This window comes from Acanthisitta chloris, unplaced genomic scaffold, assembly GCF_000695815.1.
Source record: "Acanthisitta chloris isolate BGI_N310 unplaced genomic scaffold, ASM69581v1 scaffold8040, whole genome shotgun sequence".
NCBI lineage: Eukaryota > Metazoa > Chordata > Aves > Passeriformes > Acanthisittidae > Acanthisitta > Acanthisitta chloris.
Window position 1 is genome coordinate 233,076 of NW_008649907.1, and position 18,697 is coordinate 251,772.

General features: G+C 35.2%; 1 protein-coding gene across 2 annotated transcripts in view; it reads left to right on the forward strand.

The window, feature by feature from the left end:
• Positions 1 to 18,697, forward strand: part of SOX6 (SRY (sex determining region Y)-box 6) — a 230,192-nt gene that overhangs the window by 169,828 nt on the left and 41,667 nt on the right. For both annotated transcript variants that reach the window (XM_009077468.1, XM_009077536.1), the window contains exons 9-10: positions 2,221 to 2,401; positions 4,854 to 5,044. In XM_009077468.1, the coding sequence (XP_009075716.1) occupies positions 2,221 to 2,401; positions 4,854 to 5,044 (372 nt within the window). The remainder of the gene's footprint in view (positions 1 to 2,220; positions 2,402 to 4,853; positions 5,045 to 18,697) is intronic.

The window sequence follows — 18,697 nt, forward strand, 5'->3', positions numbered from 1 at the left end:
GAAGTATATGTTAATAAAAGAGAAGGCATTTTATTCTTCTTTTTATTGAGCACACTGTTGCATTGAAAATATTAAAAATAAATTGCAAATGCTTCGTGTGGACAAATACCAATGGCTAGTGAAGAAATAATTAGTATAAAAGCAGTACCTATATGCAGTCATTCCAAACTGTTACCTTTGTAAGATGTGACAGTTTTGATGGTCGTGCATTGCTTAACAAATCCTCTGTATTTTTCTCTGGTTTTAAGCAGTTGTTTGTATAAACTAGATGTGCTACCTATAGAACTAGTGAAATTATTTTACAGGAGTCATATCTTTCTAAAAGTAAAGATAAGTTTTTCTTAAGTCAGTGACCAGAGTGTTTTCCAGCATTTTAATTGCCTTGTAGATGTGACAATTCTGTCTGTATAGTAGAAACAAAAAGGTTCTGTGCATGTTTAGAGTATTTTTTCCATATCAGTATCAGTACTAGGTGGAAAATTATTAAAAATTGAACATGGCAGCATAGATTCATATATGCACGTATTCACAATACCTAGTCTGGGAAACTTCATATTCTGAATGGGACTTTGAACTCTCCAAGAAATTTGCTGAAGATGCTTTGTATCTGTGCAAGGAAACAGCTCACATGTAAACGTGGCCACAAAGAACAAGATTGGACTATGTCCCTTATATCTTTGAGTTTCTGCTCTCACTTGAACTCCAGACAGGTGTGGGCATTTGTGCATACTGAAATGTCAGGAAGAATTAAAATGTCATGCACTTTTAAGCTGGAGATATGATGGCATTATAAATACCTGTTTGTTACAGTTTCTTGTGTAATGTGTTGTGTATGATCACATGTACTTTGCTAAATCACTGCTTGACAGTAAGGAGAATGGAAAAGATGAGATAATGTGGTGTATTATTGCATTTTGACAAAATCTAAGCTTTGAAGTCATCAGTGCAGTGTTTCAAAATATGAACAATATTCTCTTATATCCAGCATAATTCTGCTCTGGGCATATTTTAAAAGAGAGATCTGTCTTACTGGGCTCTTTAATTACAGAAAATCACCATTTCACAGTTTTCCAAATGCTCTGTCTTGCTTAATGTATAAGCAGAAGGAACAAGCTCAAAGAATGGGAAGAATGCTGCATTGTGAAAGTCTATACTGATCAAAGAAATTAATTGCTTGAATGAGTCTTCTTCCAAAAGTTAAGATATTTTTTTAGATGGGCTAATTTTCTTCTAACACAGAAACAAGATATATATCAGAGAGAATTCCTTCCACAATTGCGTATGAGAAGTATCAAAAGATATAAAAGTGCTGATAGTAGATTTACATATCTTTAAAAAATATTCCTTGTCTTTATGAAAATAAAACATACAGATACACTAAAGATTGAATACAGCAGAAATAACTACAGAATACAGAAATAATACAGAAGTATCAAATGAGAAGAAGCATAGCATTTCTGTGGAAAAGATTCTTGATTTTACATAAATCCATCAAAAGACATGACATTTGAATAATAAGATATTGTAAAATATACAAAATGAAAAGTTAGAAAATAAAAAATATTTTTAAATTCATATAATATGTCATCATTATCCTAGTAAGTAAAGGAATTTGAATTCTGTGAAATTCTTCTCTTCTATTATGAGGGAACAGCATAGATTATTTTACTAAACAAAACATGCACTCTGAATAAGATGCATGGAATGTATAAGTTAGTGGCAACACTAAATGTGGGCCAAAGAACTGTCAGGGTTTCCAAATGATTCTTTCATAGAAGTACTTCTGATTCCTTAGTTTCTAATACATTTAAAAATAAGCTACATAACTTATTTTTATAGTGCCAGGAACTTTTCAAATAGAACCAAAGCAAAAGCATTACTGAGCTGCTGGAAATTTTAAATAATTCTTTGTAAATGCCCTAGGTTAATTTAGATCTCTGAAAACACATTAGGAAATTAAGCTGTAATGTGAGCTAATTCAAATTTTAATTTGGCAAAAAGAATGATCCAGCCACATAGTTAATGTAAATAAGAAGCATAGCACAGAGAAATTAATGAGGTTTCCTTTCGTTGAATCTTAAAGGAGGCAGATAATTAGCTTCTTTTGTTATTATTGCTGGAGAATGTGGTATTGTCTTTGAGGACTAAAGTAACTGCTGCTTATAAAATGATGTGTTCATTTGTCTTTTCCTAATAATTATTTACATTAAACTCTTGCAGGATGAAGCAGCTCAGCCACTGAATCTTTCAGCCCGACCCAAAACAGCTGAACCTGTCAAATCCCCAACATCTCCAACACAGAATCTCTTCCCAGCTAGCAAAAGCAGTCCAGTGACAGTGACGAATAAAAGTGGCATCCCCAGCCCACTTGGTGGATCTCTGGGAAGAGGATCCTCTTTAGGTAACTAATCTGTTCTGGGGAAAGGACAAAATGGGCAAGTTTTCCACACAAAATTTCAACCTGAGCACATTTCTGAATTAAGTAGGTACTTGGGCCTATTATTTCTCTTTAAAACTGAGAAAAACATTACAGGAAAGATTTTCAGAGAACGCTTGATTGTCAGGGTTTCACAAGAGTAACCAAAATAATGAGGCAGTGATATACATCTACAAGAAATGCAGGAAATAAATATATAATGTAAGAAATGCACATGCATACAAATATATGCACTAAGTAAATAAAGATGTGTATACAAAACCTGAAAAAGAGGTTTGTTTGGGGGCTTTTTTTAAACAAAGACAGAAAGTTTTCAGTTCAGCCAGTTTATGTTATTATTTGTTCATGTTTTTATAATTTGCTTACCCATCTGTCAAGATTTGGTTAATTCATCTAGTTGCAAGTAGGGAATTTTTGACCTATGTTCAAGATTCTCTAAGCTTATTAAGTGCTGAAACAAAATTGGTCTGAAAACTATGTACGAAGACTACCTTACCCAGTCAAGAAACAGAATCAAGAGCTGCAAAATGTAGATGATCAGCCCTAAAGTTCAAATAGTAAATTTTAACAGTGACTAAATACTTACTACAGACCACTTATTCACAATCTGTAGCTCAAGTGTACTTGTAAAATATATAGAAACACTTGTGAATAATGAACAGATATGTTAAATACATACATTAAATATATAAAAATTAGGGGGGTTTTTCCATTCCCAAACACTTGGGAACCTCACGATGTCTGAAAGATACTTTCTGCAGATAGCTAGATATTTTACCTGTCAATTTATTTGCAGCTATCACTGCACTATCTAACATTAGAAAGTGGCATATCAGTTTGAAGTCGCAGACCATTCCAGAGAAATGACTACAGAAAACAGACAGCCTCTAAGGTGTAAATATTTTTCATGTAAAGGCATAAAAATTTTTTATCTCAGTCCTTAACTATAAAAAAGACAGGGAAACATTGTCAAAAATCAGCAGGCAGCATAGGAGCTTTTGCTACATTTGTATAATAAATTTAGATATTTGAGAGTCTAGGTCTCTTTAAAAGCCATGCAAATATGGTTCCCAACTTGCCTAGGGTCCAGAATGGAACTTAGTTGCTGAAACAGTTCAGAGCATTGGAAATTTTACCCAGCAAGAGCAATGATAGTTCTCTAATGCATTATTTTTATTTTGGAGAGGGGTGCTTCATTCAGACAGAAAGCATCACAGTTCCCTCTGAAGCATCACAGTTTGCATCTCTTTTCAGCTAGGACGCAGTATTAAATTAACCATTCAGTACCTAGAATGAAGTGTGAGAAACCCTTAATCTTATTCATGTATATTTTGAAATAATTCAAGGTCCTCCAAGGTTGAATTTGCAGTATTTTACTCCGCTGGACTTACATGAAATCAAAAGTATATGAAAATTATATTTGAAAGAGAATTCCAAGTCTTGGCCTGATTTGGTTTTTTTAATTGTTGTTTTGGGTTTGTTTGAGGCTCTTTTTTTGGTGGTTTTTTTTTTTCTCTTTTATTTATTTTTATAAATAGTGGACTGTCAGCAAGTACGCAATTCTAACAAATTCAGAGCTTGTATTGAAGACATTTGCTTGTCAGACAGGTCATGCACAAACTTTGATTGCTCGAAACTTCCCAGCTGGAATATAGATGTACAAATCTATCCATGTGCAGTATAGATAATACTTCCATGTAGGAACAGCTGAATCACAATTTCATCACAGAAACAAAAAACAGTCACAAAATAATTTTGGTCTCAAATCGGAAACTGTATGTGGGGTGATGATTTTCACTCCTAGCATGCATTTTAAGATGTAACAGGGATCTTTGTGTGAGGTTCTAAAGGCATGTTTAAAAGTTTCTTGCTGTTTAAAGTGATAAAGAAAGCTGTTTTTTCTTTACTGATTTAGAGGTTTATACTCATATTATGGTGATAGCAAACTTTGTGCCGCAGAAGTAACTGTGACTGTTCTTTATGAAATGGAAAGCTAAATGTCTGGAGTGATGGGTCTCTCTGTAAAGAAATTCTAAAATTGGCATCGACTTTCATGGACAAGTAAACAAGATTCATTTCTCCTTTGTTCATTTTATTAATTTTTCTCAGTATCTCAAAGGCTTCTAGTTTAAACTTCAGAATATTTTTGTCTTAAACACATATTTGAGACCATGAAAATGCTCAGATTCCTCCATATCAGACTATACCAAGATTTCAGCAGTTGTATTTCTAACAGCAAAAGAGTGCACAGGCTTATCAATCACTTTTGTAGAGTAATTCAGCCTTCAAACAGACAATTGCCACTGCTCTTATTCAGATGTTAGTTGGGTGCAGCTCTAACAATATGAGAGCTGAGTTTCTACCCTCAATTCAAATTTGGATAGTTACCTAAATAAAATGTGTTTTCTGTTTATAGATATCCTTTCCAGTCTTAATTCACCTGCCCTATTTGGGGACCAGGACACAGTAATGAAAGCCATTCAGGAGGCTCGAAAAATGAGAGAGCAAATCCAAAGGGAACAGCAGCAGCAACAGCAGCCTCATGGTGTTGATGGAAAATTGCCCTCCATGAATAACATGGGTCTAAACAACTGCCGGAATGAAAAGGTAATGCCTCCCATTACCACACAGTCTGTCACTCTTCTCTTCCCTGCAAATAGCTTCTTATTTTTATATGAAATTTCTTTTTAGAACTTTTAGCCATCTCTGATTTCATGTTAAATACACCTTGTCACTTCACAGTGCTGTGCTATGAACTTCTCTACGTTTACATGATAGCATTCTAAACTACAGTCCTGTGCACTCATGTGATTAAGCTGTAAGCATGCATATAGCAACGTGGGAAATGAATTGGTTGAAGCTACCATTGTTCATGGGCACTAGATTTTGAATTGTGCTTTTGAGTATGGCTGCATCAACAAATATGGCAAAAAGGCCAGTTATGTACTAGCATGGTCAAGTATTACTATGCTATCGTATGTATCTGAGTGTACTTGAATCTGTGATTCATATGCAACAAAGTATTTAGGCTCAAAACAGTACATTTGGCTCTTAGTTTCAATGGGACATCAGAGATTAAAATTCGTTGAATCTTGGCTGTAGTTTGCAAACACTGAAATGAAATGTCACACTACAATAATGGCAGAAATGAGACAAAGTGTTGGGAGAATGGGACCAGCATTGAACTGAGCAGGACATGATCCAGTTTACAAAATAACAAGTTGGGTTCATATCTGAAAGGTGAGGAACAGCTTCTATCACACCTGCTTTAAGGACCAGTCAGAGAACAAAGAAGACTCATGGAAAGTTCTTTGTACCTGTATTGTCCTGCTCTGTGGCCTTTCTGAGGTCTTCAAGATCTGCTCCAGCAGCCTGCTCTGTATTTATACCAGAGACAGTGAACAGTGAATCTGGTAATTGGCTAAGCTATAAATCAGCCCTTTGGATGGAGAATCCTTCTCTGTTAGCTTCCCTAGAGGTGGCTTATGCTGCAAAATACACAGCACACAAGTTATTTTTCACCACTGCCACAAAATCAGTTAGAGACCACAATACTTATTCCAGTTAACTATATACGGAAAAACATTATCCCAGTAATCACTAGGGCATTGGCAAATAGGAACAGTTATGATGCAATTTAGTAATGAATGGAAAGAAAACTGACACATTCATTAGCCTATAAAGCAACTAGCATTTCAGACTATTTCCTAAAAGAACCCAAACACAACAGGTAGTTGTGCCTATAATAATTATGTGAGATATATATGCATTAGATAGGCAGGTTCTTTGTTTCTTGGGTGAGGGAGAGAAGGTTATATTAAAGTTCAAAGACTAACAGGAATATTTGGTCCAGATTGAGTATAATACTCGGCAAGATATTAGGTATAAGTTAAACTATGAATTTGATAATACTATGATCTTTTCTCAACCCACAGGAGAACACTTGGTGAGTAAGTGGATTGTAGCAAGGTGTGGAATGGCAAAGAAATGTCATAAACAGACCCAATAAAGTTTGATACATACCTTTTAATCTACATTTTATATTTTTGCGTGATAGGTTCTTTACAGCACTTAAAACAAGAGAAAGGCTTAGTGTCTATTAAAAAGGTTTGTTAAACTGCTGCCACACAGAATTAACTGCTTTATCAAGTCAAATTTAGAGTCTAATAAATATTTATTTTGCTAGAATTAGTTTAAATGTCATAACTGAAAAATTAATTTAATACAGGTTGATACTATGAAAAAATATAGAAATTAATAACTGATCAAGGGGACCATATTCAGATAACACTCTAATTGTAAAGACAGTGTTTGTCTTAACTAATCAAGAGGCAGGATACTAAAGCCCAAGTTAATAATAAATAAAATAAATGTCACACATATGTTCAGTATTAAGAGTTTATAAAATTATGCTTATTTTAAAATATATTTTATGAGTTTCAGTGGCTTGACATTTAAAAATATCTAATATGCTATAAGGGCTATTAAAAGAATTCTTAACATTTGATTTGACTTTGAAAAATAAGTATAAAAATGGCATCCACTTACTTATTGGGTCTGCTTCCTGACTATTTTCAGTATCATGTTTATGACTTGTATTCGATATAACAAGTTTCTATTTCATCTTTCACGTTTTAGAGCAAAGTCAGTAAATATTTCAGTGAATAATCTGAAATTTCTTTTTTGTGCTGTTTACTAGCAATAGACACAATGATGTACAGTTTTCAGATCGAGGTTATACATCAGGCACTCTGAGGAAAAAGATTTTTTTTTTTTCACTTGCAAACATATCAGAGTGAATTGGAACTTTTTAATAGATACAAACAACATCACCCTCAAATACTGTCTTTTAGACTTTTCATGGTAGCACTTGAAACTTTTAAAACCTAAGAATAAAACAGCAGCAAGGAAATCTGTTGTTAAGGCTCTCAGTGACTATATATAATCCTGCTGGGTTTATTTATTGTAGCAGGTACTATAGATTGAACCATTAAGGCAGAAAAAGGTTCTAGTATGTACTCTGGTTTTCCCTTTGGTATGGTAGTATGTGTTCCTCCCCCCATACATGCAAGAAAAGGCAGCGTTTGCAAAAGAATGGGATATAAACTAGACATTTTAAATTATAATATATCCCCACTCTCTATCCTAAAGAAAATAAAAGAATTAATTCAGTCATGAATACTAAGGAAATGTATATATATTTTATAGCAAGTATAGAATGCATAAAACCCAGAAGCATTCTTTGCACAAACATAATTCTAGAACATTTTTCTTTCCCCCTTTACCCTCTGCCTTTCAGTTCTTACATTATGGTATATTTCTTTGACTCTAAAACCTTACGGGTAGGATGATCAAAATGGAGGGGGAGAGAGAGGGAATGCTAGATCATTTCAATTAGAAAAACATAATTTTGAAATAATTGTATGCCCAGAAGATTGTGTATAGTTTCTGTCCTAATCCCAATGAGGCTTTGATAACATAGTTGCAATTCTGGATTGGTTTCTTTTGAAGAATAAGAATCCTGTGTTTTCAGGACCAAATTTTCACAGATTGGCTTCAGGTAATTAGACTTGTAGAAATGTGTAGCTGGAAGCTGGCACCAGAAAAAGATGACAAATTAATTGCCTGCAGCTGGTTTAAAAAAACTATTGAGTTCTGGTCAGTTACTGGTCTTCAAGTTCAGATAGTTGGTAATAGTTTGTTGTGCAAATGATGGCACTCACAAAATTATGTACAGAACTTCAAAGCCTGGGCTTAGGCCTTTTTGAAAACATGTCATTTAAATCTCAGAAGGCTTTGTATTTGGTGAGAGACACAGAATTGAAAATTGCCTCTGTTCATATTCAGCTGTTCAAAAAAAATCTCCTACAAAGCTTTAAAAGTGCTCACAGAGACTTGCTCATCAGAAAGACCAAAACAAAAACATGCAGCACTCTGGCACAGCTCAACTTTTTCATTTGCTAAAGCATTAAGGTTACTCTATACTTTTGAAATGATACCATTCTGTGGAGTTATTGCAGTTTGAGTGCTGTTGTGGGTTAGGGCAGGCAGGTAGGCATCATGCAGCCACTTGCACTACTTTCCGGTGGGATGGGGAAGAGAATCAGAAGGGTAAAAGTGAGAAAAATTGTGGGTTGAGGCAGTTTAATAAGTATAGCAAAAGCTGTGCACGTAAGCAAAGGAAAACAAGGAATTAACTGGCTACTTCCCATTGCCAGCAAGATGTTTAGCCATTTCCAGGAAAGCAGGGCTTCAGCACGTGTAAGTTACACAGGAAGAAAAACGCCAAAATTTCCAACATTTCCCCTTCCAAATCCCTCCCCCAGCTTTTATTGCTCAGCATGATGTCATATGCTGTGGAATATCCCTTTGGTCAATTGGGGTAGCTGGCCTGGCTGTGTCCCCTCTCAATGCTTTGTGCACCCCTAGTCTTGTCTCTGGCAGGGTAGCATCAGAAACAGAAAAGGTCTTGATGCTGTAGAAGCCCAATACAGCAACAGTGGAAGCATCCCTGTGTTATCAGCACTGTTTTGGTAACAAATCCGAAACTCAGCACCATGTGAACTAAATTTAATTCTGGTGCCTAAACCAGTACAGTGCACACAAGGCGAAAAAATCACTATAATGGAGTTCACTTTTTCTACTGCACCTAGTGTTGATCAGGTGTGGTCTGACTGAGGGAAGGGAAGAAATAGTGTCAGTTGTTTCACAGTGTAAACAGAAACACTAGGGAAGGGGAGAGAATTTGAAAAATGAAGGAAATAGGCTACAGATCTTATGCCATGTGAGAGAAGCAAAAGTAAAATCTTACAAAAATCAGCTTTGTTTAGAGGCTATAACTTTTTTTCCTGTCAAGTCATGTTACCTTCAACAAAAAGGAGTACTTTGACAAAATTTGCATTGCTAGAGCTAATTGTATTTATTTTAGTATTTTAAACTACTGTGATTGCCTAGAAAATTTGCTCATTAGAACCTGAAAGTGCTATAGAATTTTTAAGATAACTGGCATTAATTTTATAAGAATCAAATCCTATCTTTTTTTTTTTTTATATAAAGCATGAAAACACTGACAAAGAGACTTCTGAAAATCTTTGTGTAAAAAATATAGGTAGAAATGTGATTAGAGAAAAATGTATGAAGGCAAGATAGAATATATGCAAAATTAATAAACACAACATATTAGCTAGACCTAAGGATGTATTCCCACCTCCCCATTTACTTACCATGAAGCATATTCATTGAGATCTGAGAGGAAGAAGAACTTAATATAACTTTCTAATGTTTATATCCCATTCCCACTGTTCTGTAGTTTTTCAGGCAACTGTGCATTTGCAGTAGGAAGGCAGAATTAGACCCCAAAATAAATGACATGAGTCATCGCCTGCTTCCTGGGAATTATGGTACTTTAGCACCTCTTATAATGAGCCTTTTATTCCTTTCTTATTTCTAAATCAAAGTTTTACAAGTTGAATCCACGTAATTTATCCTAATATAGACTACAGTTTGTATGCAAAGTGTGTACGTTCTTAAAAAATGTGTATTATTTACCCTCGGAGATGTTACAGTCTATTGATCAAATCCATATTTAGGCATTTGGATTTGACTTGATAAGCCATAACGACCCCTTTGGAGGTGTTACGGTCTGCTGTATTTAGGGACAGTTAAATATGTGGATTATTGAGACAATAGAGTATAACAACTACTCTGGAGCTGTTACACTTCATCATGTATATGAAGCTAATGCACGTATGTACAAACTTGGCCTGATAAAAACACTTTGGGATGTCTTTGTGGGAAATGTTCCTAGTCATGCATAATCATAGACTGCCTACAGCCCTGCAATAGCTCCAACATTGTATTGTTTTTTTTTCTGAAGGTAAGCAGTAGTGGATTATGCTGCTGACAGGTTTTTTTGCCAGCTTTTTTCTCCCCACACATTCAGTATTAGAGACAGGACAACAGTGGCAGGAGTCACACTGTCTGTTCTGCATGAACAGGGTATTTCTCAGATAACCTCAAAGAGAATCACCTTATTATAAGCATTCCTGTTATTAGTAATTTCTCAACTGTGTGATTACAAAAACCAAACAAACACAAAATTAAAAAAATACTTCTCCAGTGCATTCTGCATTCAATTATCTTTTCTCCTTTTAATGAAAGTAGTCATAAGCACCTTTACATTTAGAACATGAATTAACTGGTCATGAGGGCCTTGTGGATTTTTAAAAGTCTTTATGAATATGTGGTTTAGATTTGCAGGTAGTGATTTATTCTCATTTGCTTTTATCATTTAAGAAAAACTTCCAATATTTTCTTTTTTTCCCCCTTTACTTTCTCATAGAATATTTGTACCTAGTAAATAAGAGGTCAGAGCTTGTATTTCAGTCTGCTGTGAGACATAACAGAAACTCTAAGCATCTTCAATTGGATCTGTATTTCTATTGGTTAAATCTTAGTTCTACTTGTAATTAAAGGGTGAATACCTAATAACTAGGAAAAAAATGGACAGCAAATATCTAGTCTTGCAAAGCAATTACTTTTATTATGGTATCATCTCAGTCATTTTAGCAAGTTTTGTTCTCACTGTAACTTGAGAGGTCCTGCCCCCATAACTTACACTTAGATGTAACATAATTCAAGTATTTATATTCTATAATAGAAAATCTGGAACTGCATAGAAACTATAAAATCGCAAGGTACTGATTTACTTAAAGAACTGCTAGTGTGCTCTCACTTTCTTGCAAAAATATAGGCAATTTATTCAGCTCAGTGGGAGTGTATTCCATCTGTCTAATGAAGACTCTGATTTCTACAAAGAGACACTGCAACTGCAAAACTGTTTTTCCTGAATACGTCATTCTGCTCAGTCAACAAACCTTTCCCTGGGGAGTTTCTGAGACGTAGAAGGACACGTTGCATGGAGACAACCTCTTTACAGTTCCATCATTTTATAACAGATAAATGGCTGGTTTGAATTAAACATCCCAGAACAGGGAAAAGTTTCAAATACAAATCCCAGCAGCCCTCATCATTATTACAAAACAAAGGTCCTTTATACTTTCCCGTGCATTTGCTTAATTTAAATTTAGTGATCTGCTTGTGGCTGTACATCACATATGTTAGCTATGATTTTAATTTTTTTTATTCTGGGTGGTCAAAGTTAATTTCTTAAAGCCATTTTTGGATACCAGTATTTTAATCTGAAAAGCCTTTGTTAAAAATAAAAAATAGAAATATTTGTTCCAAAATTTTTTGAAACAGCAAGAATTTTGCAATTGCCTTTTTAGGCATAGGGCTTATCCTAGCTACATGAAACATGTGTCTTCACTTTATATCAACTGTAATATTTCCTTAATAATTTTGAAAGGAAAATAGTGACTCAAGTAAAATTTTTTTGAAGAGGCTGCAATGCAGGAGCCTAAGTCCCACTGAACTAGCTCTGAAAATTTTACCCCAAGGCAGACAAGCAGATTTGTGGCTGCATACACAGTAACAGTCTATTTTCAGTGGAATTCAGCAGTTTTGTATCCTTCTCTAGCACTTTTTATGATAATTTGGACAATTCAGAATTTCAGCTGATGTAATACTGCCCCCTTTTATTAGAACTGGAAAACATGCTGGACTTCAAACACTCATTTTTGAAGAATAGCTGGAGAAATTCTGTTTATTTATGTTGTTGCTTCCAATATTTGAAATTTCATGCCAAGATAAGTTTATAACACTGATTGGGGAGAAAAAGTAGTAATGATTTCAAGGAACATTTTTTCAGGGTATATTATGTGTGTTATGGCTAGACTACCTAGGCAGCATATCCCTCCAGGGAATTCCCTATTTTTTTCAAGAAGTTCAAAGTCTTGATGATTTTTGCTTTTGTATGAATTTCTTAGTCATATGTGCTTGCATTGGTTTTCTAAATCAGTGTATTTAGAGTATAACAGTAGGGCACAGGGAACATTGTATTTTTTGTTTTTCTTTCTGTTGTGAGGTCTGATCAGGAATTAAATGCATCTTTGACTAGCTGAATGATTTCAATATCTCTCAGACACAGATAAGTATAGCAATGAATTTATGCTTTACAAGTAGAACTTTAAATGTAATTTGAAATTAAATTGAAAGCAGAACATCTTGGAAAAAAAAAAGAAATGAATCCTTGTGTCTCCAACCATATCTTTTAAAGAGAAATGTTTCAATTATAAACAAATAAGGAAAAAAGATGAATCTCACTTTCACTATAACCATGAAGCCTGTACTGTATCACTAGCTTCTGTAGATATCATAGGAAATAAAAACAGGTTTAGAAATTGTACCCATACTTTAAGAAATGTTATATCTGATCTCTATCTATTTAGTGAGAAAGGTGATGGAAGTTGTAACTGCACATGCATAGAGGGGTCAAATACAGCCATAACAATTGTACTCATGTTATAGGAGTTATGGGAGGAAAATAACAGTGCTAACATTAGCCTCTGCAGAAGAACATAGCTCCATTATCAAGGCCAGGTTTATAATGGGAACCAGGTGCAGAAGGCTGTGGGTATGAAATCTTGTCAAGTCTGTTTCTCCAACTCAAGAGATAGAAATATTAAAGCTGCTCATAAATCGTTAACTTTCTGTCTGTACATAACATATTATGCAGCCTTTAATTGATCACATGCTATTGCTCAATTACTATTTACACCTACGTATTCATACTCATGCCTATCAATATACCTACTAAATTTTTTTCAGATTTACTTTGTATGCTATGTGTAGAAAGACATACAAATAATGTATTTGAAATTTGCACATTAAAAATACATGTTCACTGAAACTGTGGAACTGACAGTGAAAAGAGAAAAAGAAACAGTGCAAAATCTCTGGCATATGTAGGTCATCTAAATTTACAGATAAGTTAGCTATGGTGCCAGCTTGCTATGGATCCAGTTTCCACCTATAGAAGAATTTGCTGTGCAGACCTTTGTTCTTAAGTATTTTGCTCAATTGACCTTACTTTCCAAAACTGTCTTGATAAAATTGGCAGTTTGTGCATTTCAGTTCCAAAGCATTAGATGTGCAGTTAAACGCTTAGTCCTTCCAATTATGTAAGGGCTGATTAAAATAAAACCTAAATTATTTTTTTCTATTGATTAAATTATCAAAATAAATTCAGTGAAAAATATGTAATCTTTCCAAAGCATAAATCATAGAAACTTTATCGGACCATAAATGAATAAAAAAGAGCCCAATAACAATGTACATATGTAAGAAACTTGAAGAAAATGCACCTAGACATAAAGAACCTATATGAAACATTATTATTTTAAGAACTATGTACACATATATAGAGAGGTGTACATATGTATACACACACACACTACATAGTGAAGAAACTCTCCATGTTAGGTGAAGTTTTTCATGCCTTCAGTTCAATCACAAGAGCATTTGGTAATATTATTTTTCAGGAAAGAAGTCAGCACAAACGTTTGGTCTCAAGAGCTATTTTTACATTTGAATATTGACTACTAGAGGTTTTGCCACTACCTATGCTTACTGGTATGCTTGCTAAACACAGTTATGGGTTTTTATTTCTGCTGTCAGGGCTACTTGAAGGGGTTGCCTGGCTGCAGGTTTTAGACCAAATTAATAATAATCATAATGATGATGATAATAACAATGGGGATTTGGACCCTTTCTTCTGTTGCCTTTCCAGCTCAAGAAAAAATTGCCAAATACACTGCTTTTTCACTTGTGTGGGGTATTTTCTGTGAAAGGGATAAGAACTTTGCCCCATTTTGATCTTCTCCCTTAAATTTTGGAGCAACAAAATATCCCAAAGGAACAGAATTAGATTAAAACGGGTGTCAAGGATGACTGTTGAAAAATTTGCACAAAGCAACAAGGATATTTTTTTCCAAAGGATGATTTTCTGCCCTAAAGGATAGTGTCTTTTTGGTGACTTTAACAGCATAAGGATTGCAACTTCTTATACACAATACATTTCTGAAGCTAGTCAGGAGACTTTACAGATCCATACTGAAATTTATCCTATGTTTTTATTACGCTTCTCCACAAAACAATAAAGGCAGGTTGAAAATTATTGTTCAAGCATAAATTTGCTAGGACAGGAATATATTCATTTATTTAAATTGTGGGTCAGAATGGCAGCTGCACAATCCTATCATATCACTTCCTCAATTGTCCTGAGAACTACAGAATATATTTGCATATTATTTCACACTTAGATACAAGCAGAGACATCCGCAAAAGTTACTGCCATTTTTTTCCAAGCTCTGTGTATTCCTCTAAGCAAATTCACAACACCAAATGCATTGCCAATGTAACTCTCTACTGCAGTAGATAAAGTACAGCAAGGATAAATTTGGACTGCTTTCTCTGATATTTCATTACTTTCTAAAATTAAAAATGTCTCCTGTTTCTCAAGTGTCATTAGGCTGCACCAATAGATATGATAAATTCAAATATACTCCCTGTTGTTGAAGGATATTTACTTAGCTGCCTGTTTGTGGGATTATGCACTACTTTGTGCTGGCTTAACTGTTTTGCTTCAAACAAAAGAATAAGCATTCTAACAGGTAAAATTTTCTTATTTTATCTCATGAAAAGATTTGAGGCAATAATGTAAAACAGTATTTGCAAGTGTTTGTTTGAAATCTGATTAATGGAGTTTGACCATACTTATTCCTTCCTTTGTTTTCTTTTTGCAAATATTCATGCAAACTGGTTTTTATTTCTATGGGTGTATTTACATATGAACATGGACATTTGTGCACAATTAAGCATTTGCAATTTATGCCCAAATTACTCAGCCCCTCTTCATAAGAAATGGAGGATTTGTTGCAGCACCCACTGACCAAATGAGGAATGCAGTACCAGGGAGATCTTCCAGCCCCTGATACAGTGTCAATGCTAATTATAGATCTTTACAGCACCTCCCTGAACTTTGCAGCAATTTAATCTAGGGGTGCTGTGGGCCTTGCTGCAATATCCCTTACCACTGCCATCCTTTTTCTACCGATGGTATTCCAGAGACAGATTCATTGGTTTTTCTGTGATGTTGAAGCTGTCGTATGCAGGAGCTTATAGATGGAAGTAAAAGCTTTTTATTACCTGGGAAGTTTTTGAACTGAGAGAATTCCCAGTTGCTTTATTTTTTCTTTTGGGTAATTTAAGGCAATGTTGCAATACTTATCACTGAGTAAGGCATTGAAAACAATATCATTTGTCTTAGGTGGCCAAATACAGCATAAATCACAAACAGCAAACTATTGAGCATTTAAGTGCACAGTTCATGCATGGCTTAAAAAAGTTGGATTGTTAGAACACTGGCACTCATATGGGTATAGAAATCACTTATCCTCCATGGGTAGTTTGAAAAGATAGGAAATACTTTATTTTTTTGGATAAATTGTTCACTGCACTTAGCTTGCCCATCTGTAGTCACATAATACTACTCCGTAGACAGGTCTATCTCAATTGAAAATGTATAAGAGGGTAATAAATGATACTCAACATCAGATTACTCACACTAAAATGTTGTTCGAGTCATAGTAAGCTGTTGTAACACTACTTAAAACCTAAAGTATGCCTAATCCACAAGCTGAAATTGCCCAGCTTACATCCTGAAAACCTACAGACAACATTAATTTCCCAGTGTTTCACTTTTATGCCTGTGGCCTCTAACATGTTGCAAATGGTTCTAGAAGAAAGGCTGGAAAAACATATCAAATTTCTGTTCTATTCCACTTGCTGACATTCATTAACTGAGGGAGAACATTGAGACAAGGTTTTGGAAAGATCTCCTCTTCACCTCCACCCGTTCCAAAGCAATTTATTAAACAGCCAGTAAGGGAAGTGGACACTTGTGGTTTAATGTCAGATCTGTGTTGATCAGTTGCTGGGTGCATGATTTCACTGTTATCTTGCCAAGGGCTTCTTGAGACAGCAGGCAATGGGTATGTTCTTATCTCCCTGCCATTTTCTTTGCATCCTTGAGTTCAACTGTGAAGTAACAATTTCATTATCTGCCTCCTACTTAGATGAACTGTCTTTATATAAAAAGGTTGTAGAGATTCTTGCTTAGTGCATCCCACTTTTACATGCTTGTTCCCTTCCATTTCTAAAGCACAGGAACAGTCTTTGCTGTATTTTGGATGCTGGTACATTTGTATTACATTCTGTTTAGAAGCCATCACTTGGAGGATGTGCATTAGAACTGTACACAAAGTGAGTCACTGACATATCATGTACTGTAAAACTTCTTGGTCTGTCAAAGGTTCAAAAAAACTGCCTGCTCCCTGCCAGAATTCTGTTCCTCGCCTGATGCTACTCAAGTTCTTTGAATACTCATGAATAAGATTAGGTTGTATGGCTGCACTCATCAACCCAAGGGGTTTCCCTTTATCAAGGGATTACCTGCATCACCTTTGTGTAACTCCTGTGTTTTATTCTTCAGTGTCACACTAGAGATCGCACTATATCATCACATGCCTTATTAAGTGTATCTCAGCTCTTTGTTTCCATTCATAAATAACCCAAAACTTAAAACTGCAAGGAATATACTTTCCTCTAAAATTTGCTCCCACCCTCTTTCACGTAAGGTTTATTTTTCCTCTTTCATTGCAAGGAACAGGCTGAGTTAAAATATTCACAGTTATAGACTGATGCTATATTGACTAGGATACCTATCAGTCCTCTGCATCAACCAGCATTCTCTGCTGTGCAGGATTGTCATTCCATTCAGTCCAAAAGTCATCCTTAGATTATCAGTATATACTCGCTAGTAAGGAACTGTTAATATGAGAAATTTGTAGTGCATATGTGAGTTATCCTACAAAGGAAGAGGTAAAGTGTACTACTTGCTTGGTTTATCAAGTGATTTCCTTTATCCCCATCCATGCCACATTACTGTAGCTACCTGGGAATATGTGTTATGAGAGCATAAAGAATCCAGTTAATAGGGGAAAAGAGTACCCCATTTCCTGTTTGTGACCCCATTTAAGTTCTCCTAATGTAAAGCATTTGCTATGTTAAGGATGCATTTCAGCACATGTGCTTCTGTGCATCAGGACCCACATTACTTCATCATCCTTTAACTCATCTGAGATTCCACTGCTGCAGTACTAGGAATATGGTGCAGACTATGGTTTAGGTAGTGGAAGTTTCTACCATTCCTCAAGAGAGAGGAAGGGAATCTTCTTGGAGTGTTTGCAATGACCTGCTTCATTTGGTCTCCTTTCCTTTTTTTTTAACCCTGGTGCTGCTCTTCCCTTCTGCTTAATCTCACCATGGTTTTGCTCAGGCTTTTGTAGTGTCTCATGAAAACAAGATCCTCACTGCCATTGTGTGTCACATCTTAATTAACTAATAGAATAGCACACAATTTCCACATTAGAATTGCCACTAACATCTTCCACTGTGTAAAGATTGTATTATTTCATATATTTTTGTTATTTTGAGGGTATGTTCTCCATACAACTGCATTCTTGTGCTAAATCTGTCTTGGGTTTGAGTTCACAACTAAGTTACACACTGAACATTTTCCATAAGCAAAATACACAGTTTATCACATTTTTGATTGCTTGGAGTGGCAAAGGAATAGAGATGAAATCGAAAACTGCATTGTGAGTTAATCAGTCACATTTTTTTTTCTTTAATAATTCTATTTTGTAACTGATGACAGAACTCATTTAGGATCAGACCCTTTCAGGCTGTTCTTTGATTCAAAACAAAGCTCATATAGTTCCTGAGTTGAAGACCTTTAATAGATTTGAAAGGCAAGAGCTATCTTGGTTCCACATGCTATCTCTCTAGTGCAAAGAGGTTCTCAACAACTTGGGCTGCAGCTCACTGCCAGCTCAAGGACATAACTATGTGAGCAATTTTGCTGCAAAAGCTGCAAAACGTGGCTTTGAAAACAAAGTCCCCCCTCCCCTTTTATTAAACTGGAACATTTCACTGAGTTTTCACCATGACCCCACAAATGGCTGAATCAGAAGATTTTAAGTATTGTGGACTGTTTGTGTTGGGAACCAGTAGGCTAGAGGGTGAGGGATGGAACAGAGCTTCAATGCTGCATAGTGTCCATAGAAATGCACTTTGAATGTAATGCAGAGTAGAAAATGCGAGTAAGGAAGAGCACAGATAGGAATGTGAAGATCCTATAGTTTAAATGGTGGATTTACAATCAGATAGCTCCAGAGTATATAGCTCTTTCCTTCCTTTTGGCATCATCCCTTTCAGTTCTCCCAATATATAATCATT